The sequence below is a fragment of the Astyanax mexicanus genome, chromosome 18 (genome assembly GCF_023375975.1).
Source record: "Astyanax mexicanus isolate ESR-SI-001 chromosome 18, AstMex3_surface, whole genome shotgun sequence".
Taxonomy (NCBI): Eukaryota; Metazoa; Chordata; class Actinopteri; order Characiformes; family Acestrorhamphidae; genus Astyanax; species Astyanax mexicanus.
The window spans coordinates 23,338,317-23,357,794 of NC_064425.1; the positions used below are offsets into that span (position 1 = coordinate 23,338,317).

Here is a 19,478-nt window from a genome sequence, read left to right on the forward strand (position 1 = left end):
GGTTAGTAGCGCTTAGCGCTAGTAAAAGCTTCTGGACAGAGCTACACTGAGGAACCCTGAGTGTTCCGGTAAGCCAGGGTGCTATCAACTAGCGGTTCAACCCACATAGCTTGTTTTAACACAGTAAACACTCAGGCTATAGTCTGATATACTCCCCTCTGAACAGCAAAAGGGCTAGCACTGCGGTTAGCAGCTAATGCTAATGCCACTGCCCTCAGCCTCAACGCTAGAGAAACTTCACTAAAACTCCTGTATAGTGCTCTACTTTAGCAGAGTGTTTTTACTGCTCCTTACAACCTGACTGGTAAAATTCATACACAAGGTGCACCGAATTTTAAGGCACAATGTCGATTTTTAGGAAAATTAAAGGATATTAATTCAGAGTGCGCCTCACAGTGCAAACAAATACAGTAATAAGGGGTTTAATGGTACACAATGGTGTCACGGTTCAGTTTACACCTCTGAACAGCTAAACAGCTAGCGCTTAGCGAGGTGAGCAGCTAATGCTAACACTGCTCCAGTCTCAGTGCTGGAGAACTAAACTGATGTTTATGTTTTTTTTATAACGCTGTACTTCACCGGAGTGGCTTTACTGATCCTTACAACCTTACTGGTAAAATTTATACATAAGGTGCAACGTATTAAAATGCACACTGACAATTTTTGGGAAAAATAAAGAATTTTAAAGGTAAACTCCAGTGTAAAATGGACTTTTGGTGTTGTAAAACATGATAAAAAGTACTTACCTTTGATGAATAGCACACCTCCATTCTCTCACAGCGTTCCGAGATCCAGATATTTTTAAAGTTTATCCAAAAACCCTTTATACTGGGTGACACAGGGCATAATTAGCCCGATAAATAGCTTTTTCCACTGTTATAAAAGTAGCTCCACATCTTTTTAAGTTATTAATGCCTAGTTTAAAAAAAAAAGCTATTTATTTTATTTGGAAAAGGCTATTTATTGGGGCAAATTATGCCCCATGTCACCCAGTCTGAAGGGTGTTTGGACAAACTGTTAAAATTTCTGGATCTCAGATCCCTATGGGAGAATGGAGGTGTGCTATTCATCAAAGATAAGTACTTTGTATCATGTTTTACTACACCAAAAGTCCATTTTGCACCGGAGTTCACCTTAAAGTGCATATTATAGTGTGAAAAGTACAGTACAAACAGTTGGACTTGTCCAAATGTTACTGGAGAACTCTGGTCTTATGTTTCACATTTTACAGCTGGGGGTTATTGTACCTCTTTAACCAAGACTTGGCATTGGGCTTGATGGACTAGATAGGATGGCTGATCCGGAGCATCACATTCTATCCGCAGTGCTATTCTGCGTAGATTATATATACCTGCATTTATTTAAATTGTATTTCTGTTTTGTTTTCATTTCATTATTTTACATAATATAAATTATTAATTCCATTTAATAGTTTGTTTATTAGCTTGAACTTAATTTTGCTTATATTTATTTTTATATATTTATTGCCAACTCCATGTGGATTTATCATTGCAAATGAGGGTGAACTTCGGTTAAAAAGGCATAAAGTGAAGAAGGATAAAAGATAAAAATGCCTCAGTATAAATTTTTCAAATCAAACAAAAACTTTTCTTTTTTAATTAGACACAAACTGGTTTGGGGGCTGCACATTTCCATTGCTTCCATGGCTTTCAGTGGGAACTGTCATTACTCTGTTCAGCAGGAAAAGTGCTAAAATATGCATGACAGTAGTACTCCAGGAGGAGAACTGGGAACCACTGGAGCAGCAAAATCAATGTGGATCCCAGGCTAATGATCCGATGATGTCATACCTGTCAAGTTTTGGACTTAAAAATAAGGGATTTTTTCCGCCGCCCCAACAGCCCAACCGAGGGCTTGTGCTTATATATATATATATATATATATATATATATGAAATTGAAGGGTGCACAAATTTACAAGAAGGACATGGATCAGATATATTCCATAAGTAAATAATAGTCCTAAGGGGCCTACACAATTACTAATCTTTCATTAATACTTCTTTCTATTGTTCAGTCCACTCCTGATCAGTTCAGTTAATTTCAGCCCTCTTCACATTTTCTCTCTCTCCAGCTCAACCATCTCTTCTACCCCTTCTAAATAATACATTACACCACAATACTTGAGATTTAAACAAATTCTAACAAACCCTAAAACTAGCCCTGAACAAATAGAGTTTGGAAATTATAGTTATTGGCTGATCAGGCACATAAGGGCATATATATATATATGTAGATTTTTCTCAAACCCTGAATATCTATCTAGCTAATTCTAAAGTTAAGCTAACTGAGTCACAAGCTGGATTTTATTAAACACACAATGGGTTTAATTTATGTTTTGATTCAGAGAAGAGTCTTTTTAACCAGCTATCAGAAACAATCTCATCACAGTTTACATGGTTAGTTACCTTTCTTTTAGAAAAATCTCCGTATATCCAGATTAGTTTTAACGACAGCTGCTCCGACTAGCTGCCTGAACTCACAGCGAGGGGAGGGGCGGGGCTTCCCCCACACTAAACAGCTCTCCGCAAAACCAGCAAGCTGATTGGCTGTTTCTCCTGAAAGGCGGGACTTTCTCCTTGAACCGGAACCACGATTGGTTAAGAGACACACAGCGGTCAGTGCATTGTCGCCTGTGGCCTATATATTTTTTTATTTAGTATAATACGGGAAATTTACGGGAAAATACTAATACGGGAGGACGGCGGGAAAGAGGAGTAAAATACGGTAGTTTCCCTGCCAAAACGGGAGACTTGACAGGTATGGATGATGTGTGTGTTGTGGCAGGTGTGAAGGAGGTGAACGCCACTGGGAGGTCATTCACAGTGAGGAGCGCTGTGCACCTCCGGGTGGACAGGAAGGACGACGGAGCGGCGTACACCTGCAGCGTGGAGCACGTAGCTCTGAACTCAACTCCTCACCAAGTCACAGAGGTGCTGGAGGTCCACTGTGAGTAATACAGGGCATGCAGCTGAGCTTGCAGGAGCCCCCATGTCCCAAATCTTTGTCTGAGCTTCTGGATGAGTAATGTTTTCACATCTGAAGTAAAGGGGGCAATCGTGCCAACAAGAGTTTTAACAGTAGCATAAATCATCACACCTCAGCAGAAGATTTATTCATGTTTATATAAGAGAGTAATTAGGCAAAATGTGGCGCCAGGTGGAAAATTAGCAGGGCTGATGATGTTTAATGTGAAGCAGTAGAATCTTCTAAAGTTTCGCATCTTAAGTCTTAAGTTGTGAAGAAAATATTTTTAGCTTAATGTTAATGTGCTTCCTGTTTTTAAATGGTGCTTGAAAATTTGTGAACCCTTTAGAATTCGATATTTCTGCATAAATTTGACGTAAACTTCAGCCTAAAAGTCAAATCAAACAAATTAGATAAAAATATCAGACATGGTCTTTTTTTGTTTTAAATGCATCTCTGTGGGTGTCAAAAGTAGTTTACAGTAGCAGATAGCTTGAGTCAGATGTTAACAATCAATGGAATTACAACTCAACAGTGTTTCAAAGTGTTTTGTATAAAGAACAGCAATCTATCAAAGCAAAGTCTGATCTTCACAACATTTTTATTGTTTATTGAAGTGATTTGTGGTATGGATAAATAAGAAGTCTGAGAAGAAGAAGTTTATAAGTTGTTAATGCTTATCAGGCTGGAAAATCCACCCATCCACACACTATTTGAACAGATTGTGTACAAATAGAGAAAATTCAATAACATTACTACCCTCCCCAGGACTGGTCCACCAACAGTGATCCATGTGTAATAGTCTGTGAGGTCACAAAGGACCACCAGTTAACATCTAACCAACTAAAGGCTTTTTCACACACAGCAAAGAAGGCTATTGGAACAATGTTCTGTGGACAGATAAGACCAAAAATATATTTTTAGTTTAAACGAGAAGCTTTATCTATTGAAAAAAACACTGTATTCCAATGTAAAAAAAAAAAAAAAAACCTTATCCCATCTGTGGAACACAATAGTGATAGTATCACAGTTTGGGCTCGTTTTGCTGCATCTGGGCCTGAATAACTTTTCCTCATTGATGGAACAATGAATTCTGAATAAAACCAGCACAATATATAGGAAAATGTACTGATATCTGTCCATGAACTGAATCTCAAGAGAAAATGGGCCATGCAGCCAGACAATGACCCTATATGCACATAAGTTGGTAAAAAAAAAAAAATCATGTTTTGGATTTTTTTTTTACTAAACCTTTGTGAAAGAATCTGAAGCAATTAGTTCATTGGAGAAAACCTACCAACATAACAGAGCTGAAGTGGTTTTGTATGAAGGAATGGACTAAAATCCCTGATGCAGAGTTTCCAAAAATGTTTAGTTGCTGTTATTTATGCACAAGTGGATCACATCAGATTCTGAACGCTGTGGTTTACATACCTTTTATGACTCAAAGATTTTCCTCATTAAGTAAATGGCCAAGTCTAGTCATTTGTTTCATTTGTTTGATTTGGATCTCCTTATTTACTTTTTTATCGACTTTTAGCACTTTAGGATGTTTGAGTTCAATTTTATGGAGAAATCTAAAAAATTCTAAAGGATTCCCAAAATTTCAAGCACTACTGTAGGCCTACCCTAGTGAAAAAAGTAGATTAAAGTATTCTAAGCATTATTATGCTATAGTGCACTAAAGTGTACTTGTAGACACATTATTAATCAGTATATTTAAATAGTGCTAAAATGATATTAGTGCTACAACCTTTTTGTACTTTAATTGTATAAAAATAGTACAAAAGTCTTACTTAAATTGCGCTAAGTGTAATTAACTGTACTAAAATGCAACTATTTTAAATATACTTAAGTATCATTTAAACATACTACTTCTTGTATGTAACCCCATATTTTAAACATGCTAACAGTAAAATTATAATACAGTTAATGAGTATTACAACTGTATCACTATTTATTATACATCAGATATATTAGAAATGTGCTTAGAATTGATGTTAAATATATATTTACATTACAGTACAAATTTGCTTTTTGTTCCTGTCTTTTGTAAGTAGCACACTTCTAGAATACTTTGTTGAGTATAAAAATATATTTTAATAGACTGTACTACAATTTTTAGCGTGTTTCAAATTTACTTTATTATTATTATTATTTTTTTTTTAATAAGTAGTAGTCATTTAATTTACTTTCTAAAAGTTACATGATAAATTGTACTTTAAGTATACTACTGTAACAGTTGGTTTTAACACTCTTTGCTAAAAATGTACAGAAGTATATTTGGAAATAAATATTTTAGAAGTATATTGAGTTACATTGAACTAAAAGTGTACTTCATAGTAGTCTATTTATTTGAAATGCACTATATTGTACTTTTAAATAAGTATGATCAAAGTTTACTTTAAAAAAATTGATGAAATAATAATAATAATTGAAATATATTTTAGGTAAGTACATAAATCTGTACTTAAACACTTATGTTTATGTACACAATATGTTTTAAGTACAATTAAGTATATATATATTTTTTTCACCAAGGTATATTTGACTAATCTAAGGCTTAGATTCTGTTTTGCTAACTGACTCTCTTTTTCACACAGACGCTCCTAAGGTAGAGATTGTACACTCTTTAATAGTGCCACAGGAAGGACAGTACTTCAAACTGGAGTGTGTATCCAAAGGCAACCCCTTGTAAGTCACTCATTCCTTCTTTTCTCCAATTAAACAAGAATCAAACTATTCACTCTAAATTTTCAATTTAATGAATACATAAAGTATATGAAAAGCCGAATGATCCAGATAACAATGAAGACCTTTGCTTTGTCGTATAAAAAAAGACCTGCAACTATAAATCAGATCTTGGTATTTAGAAGAGTTTTAGTGTGTGGGGTAATTACAGAGAGACATAGTTTATTAGATAAGTTGAATTCTGTGACCTTTCCAAAAGATGTAGGCCTGAGTTTGGTAAGAACTCTCCCACGGAGTGATAATAAAGTGAGAAACTATAACTTTTGCTAAAACTATAATTATAAAACCTAACCAAGCTTTTAACCCAAAGATAAATAGTCATAAATATATCCTGTATTTGTGCTTTGTTCTTTCTCAGTTCAAAATCTGTGAATTTCAGTTCATGGAGTTGCTTAGGCTCATTTTTCTCTGTGTGAGATAAACTTGCCATACAAAAAATAGTCAAATAGTCATATGTTTTATAGCTTTTTTAAAAATGATTACAGTAATCAGTTTAAATATTCAAAGTTATATGAACTGAATGATTTATACCTATAAACCTTATAGTTGTCATTGTGAAATGTGGGAGTGTAAGTGTTGTGTACCAAGTGGTGTCCTTAAATGGACAGGCACCATATTCATAAGCAAAAGTTTGGACAGCCCTGGTAAAATGCTTATTTCAGTCAATTGAAAGAAGTTGATCTTGAACTGAAAATATTATTTGTAATCAGTAACTAAGGCTACGATATCCTGCCTTTCTAACATAAATATAATGTTTTCTGCAAATGGTACAGCACAGAGTCTAATCATAAGCTGAGTTTAATATACTTTGGAAAAAATATACCGTATTTTTCGGACTATAAGGCGCACTTAAAAACTTTTAATTTTCACAAAAATTGACAGTGCGTCTTATAATACGGTGCGCCTTTTGTATGGATTTTACTCGTCAGGTTGTAAGGAGCAGTAAACACACACTCCGTGCAGCGTTATAGAGAGTTTCAGTGCTATACAGAGTCCAGAGCCGTGCAGCTCCGAGGCTGAGCAGCAATAGCATTAGCTAGATGCTAACCGCTAAGCTAGCTAGCTTATTCACTGAGATCAGTATTATCTAAATTTTACTCGTCAGGTTGTAAGGAGCAGTAAACACACACTCCGTGCAGCGTTATACAGAGTTTCAGTGCTATACAGAGTCCAGAGCCGTGCAGCTCCGAGGCTGGAGCAGCAAATAGCATTAGCTAGCTTATTCACTGTTCAGAGATCAGTATTATCTAAATTTTACCCGTCAGGTGTAAGGAGCAGTAAACACACACTCCGTGCAGAGCCGTGCCGCTCCGAGGCTGGAGCAGCAATAGCTAGATGCTAACCGCTTAGCTAGCTAGCTTTTTCACTGTTCAGAGATCAGTATTTTCTAAATTTAGTACTTTTAATACTGCTGGAGCAGTATTATTAGAGTTAGATGCTAATCGCTAAGCGTTCACCGTTCAGAGGTGAGTTATCGGCCTGTAAGTCTGTGCTGCTTTGCCTGGCTAGCATTAGCTAGATGCTAAGCGCTAACTCTCTCAGAGGTGAGTTTTATCAGCCTGTAATCTGCTTGTTTACCGTGTTAAAACAAGCTACGGGGGACGAATCGCTAGCTAATATCTCACTGTCTTACCAGAACACGCAGGATTACTCAGTGTAACGCTGTCGTTTAAGTTTGGGTTAACTTTACTAGTTTAGGTGACTAGCTAGCGTGCTAGCGGATAGCTATGCTAACGCTGGTGCAGCAAGCCTTAGTGGACATCTGGAAATCTAAGCTTACTGTAAATAAACTGAAGCACGTTACTCACCCAAATAAACAGTTTTCAGGAGAGGAATCTGTGTAGATTAATATCCAGCACTCGTTTGACTTTGAAATAGCTAGATTTGTATACTGAGACGCTCCACCGGCAAGCGACCACCCCCGGTGGGGGAAGGGAAACATGGCGCCACCCCTGTTCACTTTGATATAGGCACCCTTTCTAGTGTCACTTAACGCGCCTTATAATGCGATGCGCCCTATGTATGGAAAAATAGCAGAAAATAGGCGTTCTTTGATAGTGCGTCTTATAATACGGTGCGCCTTATAGTCCGAAAAATACGGTACAGCTCTGGAAACAAATAAGAGACCACTTCAGTTTCTGAATCAGTTTCTCTGACTTTGCTATTAATAGGTACATGTTTGAGTAAAATGAACATTAGAGATTTATTCTATAAACTACGGACAACATTCCTCCCAAATTCCAAATGAAAATATTGTCCTTTAGAGCATTTATTTGCAGAAAATGAGAAATGGCCGAAATAACATAAAAGATGCAGAGCTTTTAGCCCTCAAATAATGCAAAGAAAGTTTTAAGAGTTCAGAAATCCATATTTGGTGGAATAATCCTGGTTTTTAATCCCAGTTTTCATGCATCTTGGCATGTTCTCCTCCACCAGTCTTACACACTGCTTTTGGATAACTTTATGCCACACCTGGTGCAAAATTCAAGCATTTCTACTTGGTTTTATGGCTTGTGATCATCAATCTTCCTCTTATTTTTTTCCAGAACTGTATGACTATAACGGGTGCAACCCTTAAAATGATGCAGACAAATAAAAAATCTCTTCTTAAATGTTGTATATTAAAAGGATCTAAGCTGTGAAGAAGTGTGCCGGTCTGGAGAAAACGTTTAACATGCCTTTTTACATACAGGCCTGAACCAGTGGTATGGACAAAAGACGGTGGGGAGCTTCCTGACGTTGAGCGAATGATCGTGGAGGGCAGAGAATTAATCATCACAACACTCAATAAAACAGACAATGGCACGTATCGCTGCGAGGCCAGCAACCACCTTGGGACCAACAGCGACGAATATGTGCTGTTTGTATACGGTGAGTTATTATTACAGTAGCATACAGTTATTGTTATTTTTATCACACTGGCTTACAACACTGTTACAGCATTGCTTTCTATTTGTAGTTGTGTGTTTTCACCTGATTTCTCAACCAGCATCGTTTTTAGCATTCTGCTGCGTGCCTGGGTCACAGGCTCAGTCTTTCAATCAACCAGTGAACACACACACACACCACACACACACATACACACACACACATAAGCAGCACAAATGCACACGCACAGACATACACACTCACACATACCCACACACATCTGCCCATGGCCATAACTCACCGTGGCCCAGTTTACCTTTATTTTTGTGTGTTATAAGGAAACAGGCGGAAAGTGCTGTTGGCTGCAGTATTTAATGGTGGGGTTGCAAGCGAAGCTGGAGGAGAGATAAGTTGATGCTCAGATGCAGAGAGAGAGAAAGAGAGAACGAAAGAAAGATAGAGAGAGAAAACACATAATTAAGGCTTCACTACAAATACAGATAACATTTGTCAAGATAAAACAGGAAAGTAGGTGTGGAATATGAGGCATGGAAATAGATTTCTCAGCGTGGATTTTCATCAACCCAAACAGGCCGGGGTCAGTCCATCGGAGGGCACCGATTATGCGTGCTCATGCAAAGATGAAACAATGACTTGCGATTCGTCTACGCTCTACTTTTCCTATTCCCTTTTTTTCTTCCCCAAGGTGATAATTCTCTGTGAACTGTATAGTGCGGTGCGATTTTCCCTCACTTACTTGTTGTTCTTTGAATAGTTGGAGGCAAAATAGCGAGCGATAGCTGGAGGATCAGCCAAATGACAAAAGTACAAGCTGCTCCTGCCTCAACACCCTGAATCTAGGCTAGACATTAGGCTAAATCTGTGCTATTTTTACTGTTTCAGCAGCCCTGCATGTCTCTGTTTTCCCTTTCAAAGTCAGGCAAAACCTTAGGCCATTTGACTCATATTTAACAGCCGTTTTCACCCAGCGAGGGTTTTAAAAATGTCCAAGCTGATGGAATTGATGAGACTTGCGGCATACATCTCCGAATCCAGTTCAGCTCTGAATGATGACACCACATTACCAACCATCTAACGTTTTACTGCTTTGATGGAATGTCTTTAGCACACCCCCATTTCATTTTCTGAGAAAATACATCAATTTCACGACGAACAATCCCTGGCAGCAGTAAAAATGTACGGCAGAAGGCAGTTAAAAGGAACGGGAGAGACGAGGGAGAACGGCCGCTGTTGCTAAATCTGGCCAAAAACGTGAGACAAGGTTATTTTCGCTAATTGCGAACAGCATGCCCGTGAATGTTCTGACATGGCAGTTAAAAAAATTCACCCTCGCCTTCATCAAACATAAACATAACGTCACATCATGTAATCAGGCAACATCACATCCATTCTCAGTCTGCTCTCTCAGGTGTAGACACACAGAACGAGAGAGCAAGGAAGGGAAAGTGTGTGAGAGAAAGAGAGAGAGAGAGACTCGCTCACATTACTCATTACCTTTTGCTTCTAATTTATCTGAATGTCTCGCTGCGCCCCAGTGATATTTATCAAGTCCTCTCTCTCTCTCTCTCTCCATTGGAGTCGTCCAGCCTGAGCCTTGAATGAAGCTAATTTGCTAATGGCATGACTGCCAGGAGGCAATAAATGTCAGCTGAAGTCACCCAGGCACTATTCATCTCCATTTAGCATCGTCACTTCCATTCATTAATGTATCCGCTGATAGGTTAACATTATGATCAGGCCATACACGCTGGAGCTTACTGAACAGGAAATGAACAAAGGGGCCCAAGATATAAATATTTTAAAACTTCTAAAAACCCAGACCACTAAAAGCAGTATACACAACCGGTTCTTGGCACAGCTTGAACCCTTGATTAAAGGCATGCATACATGTTTTAAACCAACAAAATTCAATAAGAATGTTGAATGTTAATCATAAAACTGAAAAATGATTGATAAAAAATATATTATTTCTGGCTCAAATAAATCTTATCTTGCTTTAAACTCCCTTTAGTCATTGTCCAATACTTAATAAAAGATCCAAAGTACTGTAATGTCTTAAAATGTACAAATGTACAAAATGTTGGTGGTGTGGTGCAGTAGATAACACCACCGCATTCCAGTGAGCTACCACATAATGTGGGAGACTGGGGTTCAATTCCCAATCTGGTTAACTATACTGATCTACACCAAAAAGAGTCCTTGGGCAAGACTCTACACTACATTGGCCCACCTCTACAATAGGGAATAACCTTGTAAGTCACTCTGGATAAGCTGTTTATGTAATGTAATATAATTATTCTGTTTCTGTATTTGTTTTTTTGGGATATCGTAACCTTCCTAAAATGACTTTATTGCCTAAATTATCTACTCACAAATTTTTGTTACATTTTTTTGTAAATTAAGTAAAGCAAAAACAACATTTCAGACGAGTCAGACAAGTCAAACAAACACTGGATGTAAATCTACACAGATTTCTCTCCTAAAAAACTGCTTATTTGGGTGAGTAAAGCTCTTCCATTTATTTAGTAAACTTGTGCTCAGCTAAGGTTAGCAGCTAATGCTAATGCTGCTTTAGCAGTGTAATCCAAAATTAGAATCAGGCTACAGGCTGATAATACTCACCTCTGAACAGCCAAAGAGCTAGTGCTTTGCGTGGTTAGCAGCTAATGCTAATACTGCTGGAGAACTAAACTGAAACTCTCTGTTTAAACTAAACTGAAATCCTGTTTTTATAACGCTGTACTTCAGCAGAGTGGCTTTACTGCTCCTTACAACCTGACTGGTAAAATTTATACACAAGGCGCACTGATGACTTTTGAGAAAATTAAAGTATTTTACTTGCATTTTATAGTGCAAAAAATGTGATAGTGTAGTGAGAATAAATAATAAATTTAGGCTATATATTATATAATGTACATTATATAATGTTATATCTATTTTTTTTATTGTATATTATTAGAAAACATAAGAGTCTGGCCATGGTCTTGTATCAGTCTCAGCCACTCTTGGTCCTGGTCTTCTTCTTGATAGTTTCGCTCGGCTCTAGAAGACTACAAAACTATTTAACTACTTAATTTTAGTTATTGCTTATTACATATTAATAATAATATTTTAAGTCTAACACATCTGAATATGTACATTTTTGCACTGTTTTAAGTGCCACTGGTTGCAGTTGCAGCCATTTACAACAATAATATATGGTGATTATAATTTTAAAGTTCTGTGAAAAGTGGTAAATGTGCAAGATTAACTGTTCAGCATTGTGAAATCCTGCCAGCGGGAAAGTCTAAAGCAAACCAACTTGACTTATGGCCAAAAGCCTCGTGTGGCAGGTACCTGATGTAATAATAGTGAGAGAAAGAAAATTGGGTCTCAGTGTTCTGAACAAAAAGTAATATGACATGATGCATCATTTTGTTCGCTATTTGTTCTGAAGAATCCTTTAACCCACTTTATCTGCTCCCAACTGGTCAATATTTCAGTCAGCCTGTGCATAGACTTCCATTATGTCTGGGTGATGAAAGCTATTAATTGCTTGTGTGCTTTCTCCGGCATTGTAGGGCTTAGATTACCGTAATATGGTTAAAAGGGGATGTTAGGTAAATTGAATATATAACACAGGAACAGTAGTGATTAAATGTTAAATAGTTAACAGTGAATAAAGCCTTACTTATGACAGTGCAGTACATAGTAATAAATTAATCAGTTAACCAGTTTAAGTTAACCAAACTAGGATTGTTTAAAAAGCATAGGTGGACAAAAATATACAAAAGGGGCCCTATGTTTTTAATACATAAGCACCAGACTATAAGTAATAATCACACTCTTTTTTTTATTGCAAAGGCAAACATATAGGGTCACTCATTAAAACACATTATCAATCTTGTTTTAGAGAGCACACCATCATACAGTAATTTATTGCAAGAAATGTATTGCACTTAGACATCTCCCATGTGAAGGGCCACAGCCATTTTTGCAGCCACTTCAGAGGGCACTTTTGCGACATTGTTTCAACCGTGGGGAAACGAGAGGGGGCAGTTGTCCTCCCTGCCCCCATTGAGTCAGTCACCAGTGATGAGGTGGACTGTGGCCAAAACCAGTCAAAACTAAGCATCTGTTTGAGGATAAGCTTAATAAGAAACTGAACTTTTTCTTAATGGTTTGATATATAAATGGATTTTTTTAGAATTAAATTGCATTTTTTTAATGTTGTTCTTCTGTATGTAATTTGACTTGAAAAGCAGCCATGCTGCTCCATTAGCTGTACGAGCAGGTGTGCAGCCCTGGCTCCGCGCTGTTGCTGTGAGTGTTGTCATATAAAGCGAACCTTACTGCGAGTTGCACGTTGCCGAGTGTCTGCCCAGCCTAATCTCCCTGCGGCTGCTCCACTCTTCAGACTCCGCTCCAACTTTTAAGTCAGCAGCATCAGCGTTTACTGTCCCCGGGGGAAGAACACAGCGCAACAGTTTCTTTCTGCCGTAAAATATTTATCACTTGCTTTCCTCAATCAGCATGTGCTCCGTTGCTCTACAAACCTCTTCTAATTAGACTGTGGAGAGTCTAAAAGGAGTTTTGTTTATTTGCCCAGAAAGCCGTGCAAACAGCCATGAAATTGTCTACTTTTTTTTTTTTAATAAAAATGCGCTCTCGCTGCCAGACTTTTACGCCGAGAAAAAGGCAAGACAAAAGAAGTGTGACCCAAAAAGCAAATTTTCACCAAACAATGAACAAAAAAAAAAAATGAAATTCCCATTTTTGTTAATAAGTCCCAGATATTTAGAGAGCTAATTATGTATTAGCAATCAATGCAGAGGGAATGGTAAGGAAAGGAAGAGCACCTGAGGACTGCGCCCCACTGAGAGCCGTCTTAACAGCCTTCGTTTGAAGTGCAGGTCCAGGAAGCTTGTTTACATCCGTTCTTATTACTAATGAAGGAGCTGGGCACGGATCCCTCTCTGGGAGGGGAAGGAGAGGGAGAGAGAGGGAGGAATATTACTGTTTTAAGTGAACGTATGCATCGGGGAGCGCATGCTGGTGTAGAGGCGAGGCTGAGAGGTTTCAAATCAAACGACGAGTGTGGATTTGAAGCCTCAGGAGAGACACACAGCCTGCAGCTCAAACGGGCCCGGATCAGGCGCATTGTGTTTGAATCACTGCAGGGATGTGCTTTCTCATTTCTCTGTCTCTCTGTCACACACATACACACACACACACACACACCACACTGTCTGTCTCTCTGTCTGCTGTCACTTTTCATCACCTCAGCCTTTTAACATCACACCTTTTTTTTGGATTGTACAAATTGGGCTGAAAGGTTTTTAGTGCTGCAGTCCTAAAAGCTACAATGGCTTAAATTCTGCTCATCAGTCTGGGCTAAAGGTAACAGGTAAGAGCTAGCTGTGAAGGGATCGTATCAGCTAAAGCCAAAATGTTCCTCTGTTTTTAGTTTTTTTCCAAATAAAACAAGTTTGGTGTACTGTGTAAAGGTATTGGTGACAATACAATACAAGAATCCTTAACTCTAGTTTTGCTCTAGTTTATACAATTTCTGAATACTTTTTCAAGAACCCAATATCAATATTACTCATTAATAAAAAAAAATCACAAGTACCGTATTTTTCGCACTATAAGGTGCAATTAAAATCCTTTAATTTTCCCAAAAATCGTCAGTGCGCCTTACGTAGGAGTAGCATTAGCATTAGCTGCTAACCAATATTTCCCCATTCAGAGATGAGTATTTTCAGCCTGTACGCTGCTGCTAACCCCGGCTACCACTGCTGGAGCAGCATTAGTGTTACCCGTTAACTGTGCTAGCTCTTTTGCTGTTCAGAGGTGAGTATAAGTGACTGTAGGTAGGGGTTAGCTGCTAATGCTCCAGCCTGCTGGAGAAATTCGTGAATCTAAGCTTACTATAAATAAATGGAAGTGCTTTACTTAACCAAATAAACAGTTTTCAGAAGAGAAATCTGTGTAGATTAACATTCAGCCCTCGTTTGACTTTAAAAGAAAGTCTTTTTTTATTGCTGTTTTGTTTACTTAGCTTAGCTTTACTTAACTAAATTAACATCCCTAATTGAGTCAAGGACACATTGTCTACATTGTCTAGTTTATAAATGTTAATTCATGTATCATTTTCTCAGCACTCTCCACATATTCATCCCATAGTAGTTTAACTCTGTCCATTCACATTGAAGTTATATGGTGTGTTTTTCTGTCTGGAAGTTTATTTATTTATTTTTTGAATAAGATAAAACATGGCATACAGTCAAAGGTCACAGTAACAAGTAGATCCTGTTTAATAGTTAATAAGTTGGTCAAATTAATTGTGATATTAGCATATTAAACCTCCCCCACACACCACAAAACACACCACAATACTAAATACAACACCAACATCAGTAGAGTTGTACACCAGTTTTAGTAATGTGTTCTTTTATACTGTGTTAAGTAAGAATAATTCCAAATGTTGTCAAATGTTTTGGCATTTTTCTATATATAATATAAGTATATACTGAGATGCCAAATGTAATGGGATATGGCACTAGAATTGTGTCCAATGTTACTTGCCATGGCCTTCTGCATTGAACATGAATTATATTCACTGTGCTGTCCACTGTGGGTGGTAATGCCACATGCGGTTCTGATCTGAGGGATGTTAAAAATTCATGCACAACTCAGCACATGAAACATCCCTTCCATCTGTCACTCATCAGACCCCAGGTATGGGTATTCCCAAACCACCCCCCAGAGGCCTTGTGATTAATTCACATACTCCTAACCCATGACGTTTAACATGTCAGAACTGTACAGAAAGTACAGAGAGAAAATAGTCTTGAATTAAAAGCTGATTCCTAAATTTCTAAATGAAAGGTTTGAAAAGTCACACTAGCAGTAAATACAGTTGATATTTGATGGGGTTTGTGTGAGTTTGGCTTGTGCTGCATTTCATGTGTATATAATCAGAACTATAAACAGTAATACCATTAGTGAATTTTGAATATTAGTTGGAGAAATCAAAGCTTTTATTAAAAAGTGTATTAGTGAATATACAGCTCTGGAAAAAATGAAGAGACCACTTAAGTTTCTGTATCAGTTTCTCTAATTTTGCTATTTATAGGTATATGTTTGAGTAAAATGAACATTGTAGATTTATTCTATGAATTACGGACAACATTTCTCCCAAATTTTAATTAAAAATATTGTCATTTAGAGCTTTTATTTGCAGAAAATGAGAAATGGCTGAAATAACAAAAAATGCAGAGCTTTCAAACCTCAAATAAAGCAAAGAAAACAAGTTCATATTCATAAAGTTTTAAGAGCTCAGAAATCAATATTTGGTGTAATAACCCTGGTGTTTAATCACAGTTTTCATGCATTTTGGCATGTTCTCCTCCACCAGTCTTACAAACTGCTTTTGGATAACTTTATGTTCCTCTTGGTGCAAAAATTCAAGCAGTTCAGCTTGATTTGATGGCTTGTGATTGTCCATCTACCTTTCGATTATATTCCAGATGTTTTTAATTTGGTAAAATCAAAGCGGTCTCTTATTTTTTCCAGAGCTGTATATTATAAAAAAATGCCATAATAATACATAAAACTAAAGCAATTCTTACTTCAGATCCAATAGATTTTGTTATTATTATATTTGCTATTTATTGGTTTATTCTGTGGAAGGAAATGCTTCAACTGACAAAACTCATATTTCACAAGACACACCTTGCACAATACAGCAGATAAGTGTGTAATGTTGTGTAGGGTCTTCAGTGTTCTGTACTGTCCCAGTCTCTCCTGTGTTCTATGATTCTCTGAAAGCATGCTAATATCTACCGTCCTCATTAACAGTCTTCAGTTTGTGTGTATGTATGTGTGTGTGTGTCTGTGTGAGTGTGAGAGAGAGTAAGAGAGAGTTTATGTGTGTGTGTGTGTGTGTGTGTGTGTGTGTGTGTGTGTGTGTGTGTGTGTGTGTGTGTGTGTGTGTGTGTGTGTGGCCACTGTTTCGATTGATTTTCGTGATCTCCTCACCCACGTCTTCCCTTGCTGCCCTTCTCTGTCTGCATCCATGGCAACAGCCAAAGACTTACCAGGTACCACAGGTAAATATGCCCTCCTCCAGTGCTGACATCATCATTTTGAGACAGGGCGGCTGCAGTGTGGTTGGTTTGCAGAGTGGCCAGCAGGGCGACGGTCACTCCGCCTCTTCATAGCATGAGCTTGGGGTTCATTGCCTTGCATGGGAGCACTGGGTGACGTATGGACAGGCCGTGGTGCACCATTCCAGTCACACCCACGGGAGGCCTGTAAAAGCAGTTAATCACCTGCCCTGACACACCGAGAGACCTCCATTTATTACTGCCTGACCAGTAGAAAAATACAGGGAATAATATAGCATGACCTGAAATGAACGTAAGACTGCTTTAACGATTGAGAACCTCTTGTTGTATGTTTTATTGGAAATGAAAAGAAGTGTTTTTGCTCTGCAGCCTATTTGGTCATATTTCTTAGATTTTACATGCATGGGTGAAATACACTGAGTTGCTGCTTTTATTGCTGTTTGAGTGATGGCCTGTTTCTCAGCACAGCAGAAACAGACACTGACATAAGGCTAGAGTTATATTTATAACTAATACAAGTTAAGAAAAGCTGTCCAAGTAAAAACTTTAAGCCAACGGGAGCCCCGGGGTCAGGAACTGTAAGAACTGTCCAATAAAAGACAAGATAAGACAAGACTCATTTCCCTAAAAGCCTTTATGACTAAACAAACTTCTGTCATTTCAACTCAAGGGTCGTACAATCCAAACTTTAGCTTTTACATAAATATTTTTTTATTCATGCAGTATAAACCCAGATAACAGAGAATGTTTTAAAAACATTTAGCAATGTTTTCAGAAATGTTCTGAAAATGTGTGATGTAATAATGATTTGCCTCACAATGTAATTGAACGTTTCTCACATAACCTTCCTAATCTAGACGAATACTAAGCAAAAAAGTGACGTGGCAGAAATGTTACCATAACGTGTAAAAACAATAAATAAGTATTTTCTAAGAACATGAACATATAGAAAACTTCATGGATTGAACATTCTAAGAATGTTAGCTGGAAAGTAATAATAGTAAAAAAATGCAATAGAAAGTAAGTTGTTATGAATAAAATACACAATTTAGACATTTCAGTATTTCAGTCAATTTAGTAAGTCTGAAAGACAATAATTTGATTATACAGTGAGTCAATTTTTTTTATTTCAGAAATAATATAAAAGGTGACAATGTTCAAGACATAGGCTAAAAGATATGCCATTTCTCTTTTCGTTTCGCTTTTTGATTATTTCTATTTAATTATTCTTATCCCATTTTCTCCCCAGTTTACATAGCCAATTACCCAACCCACTCATTAGGACTCCCCTTACTACTAGAGATATCCTAACACTAGGAGGGTGAAGACTAGCACATGCCTTCTCTGATATTTGTAAAGTCAGCCATCGACTATTTTTGAACTGCTGCTGATGCAGCATTGCCAAGTAGCATTACAGAGTGCTCATTGGAAAGCCTAGCGACTCGGATCTGATACATCAGCTCACAGGTGTTTTGTGCTAATCGACATCACCCTAGGAGTGATGTGGGGAGAGAGTGCCATCTACCCACCTAGAGAGAGCAAGGCCAATTGTGCTCTCTCAGGGCTCCGGTAATCGATGGCAAGCTACATGAACAGGATTTGAAACTGGCAATATCTTTATTATAGTGGCAGCACTTAGCCGGCTGGACCACTCTTGTGACTTTTAACAAAGTAAAGCTTTTGGACATTTCAGAATATTTAGTCCATTTTCTTTCACTGATACAAAACTATTGATTTGCTTATACATACAAGCATTGATGCAGATCCAGATAAATCCCAAAAAGACACATATGGTAACATATGGTAACCCCAGTTAGTATAACGGCCATTAATTGTACACAGTCTGATATAACAAGACAACATAACACAAGAAAGTTTCCCATTTTCACTTGTACTGGTAACAAAGGGGGTGTGACCTCTGCTGTGAACACGCATACACACTAGTGAGCACACGTGTCTGGGGCAGTGGGCAGCCATCACTGCAGTACCTGGTGAGCAGTGAGGTTTAATGGCGGCAGCCATGAACCTAAATATTGAACCCACAGCCCTGTCATCAAGAGCCTGATGCTCTAGTCACTAGTTCCATATACAGTAAGTGTAACCGCTGTGCTGATAGTGGTCCATCACCAAAAACAATATCTTGTCAGTGCTGGTCCTGGGTGCTGTTTTTCCACTTGAATAAATAAACTGGCAACTCTGTGTATTTACTATTGATCCCTGAAACAACATAATAATAATGTAGAGTATCTGTCCAGTGATTGATCCCATAGCGTCCCCTAGATTGGTTCCACTTTCCACACAAAACATGAGCCCAAAGATGAAAGATGTTTTTTTTTTTTTTTTTTTTGTCTTTTCGGTCAAATGGCTTGAAATGGCTTGAGTAGGAACAAGCACAGGAGCTCCAGCATGTTCCCATGTCATCGTCGTGTGCATGGCGCCGTTCTTGAACGAGTGATTGTGTCACCGCTCTGTGAAACGTATGTTTTTTTTTTCTTGTTTTGTTGATGTCTCTCTGTAGCCATGTGTTCCACCACGTTTCTCTGTGCTTTATGTCTCACGCTGTGACGAGTTCTCTTGTTTATTCTGAGCTAAGATTCCATTTTGCCGTTGTAGGCGCCGCTATCCCATGGGGGAATTAATTTTAATAATTAGCCACAGTAATTTGTTTTTAGAATCTAATCACATTGCAGACACCCACACCATATTCTCCAGAGAGTATTCACGTCTGCGCTCAAGCGAT

The 19,478-nt window shown here is 37.8% G+C and overlaps 2 protein-coding genes across 7 annotated transcripts in view; one reads left to right on the forward strand and one right to left on the reverse strand.

The window, feature by feature from the left end:
• cadm2b (cell adhesion molecule 2b) overlaps window positions 1-19,478 on the forward strand; it is a 321,622-nt gene that overhangs the window by 289,173 nt on the left and 12,971 nt on the right. For 3 of the 6 annotated variants that reach the window (XM_007234491.4, XM_007234495.4, XM_007234493.4), the window contains exons 6-9: window positions 2,808-2,969; window positions 5,591-5,681; window positions 8,431-8,609; window positions 16,697-16,720. In XM_007234491.4, the coding sequence (XP_007234553.1) occupies window positions 2,808-2,969; window positions 5,591-5,681; window positions 8,431-8,609; window positions 16,697-16,720 (456 nt within the window). The remainder of the gene's footprint in view (window positions 1-2,807; window positions 2,970-5,590; window positions 5,682-8,430; window positions 8,610-16,696; window positions 16,721-19,478) is intronic. The other 3 variants (XM_007234492.4, XM_022685689.2, XM_007234494.4) reach the window with 1 other exon arrangement.
• The window catches only part of bach1a (BTB and CNC homology 1, basic leucine zipper transcription factor 1 a), a 251,933-nt gene that overhangs the window by 194,200 nt on the left and 38,255 nt on the right, over window positions 1-19,478 (reverse strand). The gene's annotated exons all lie outside the window — the stretch shown is intronic.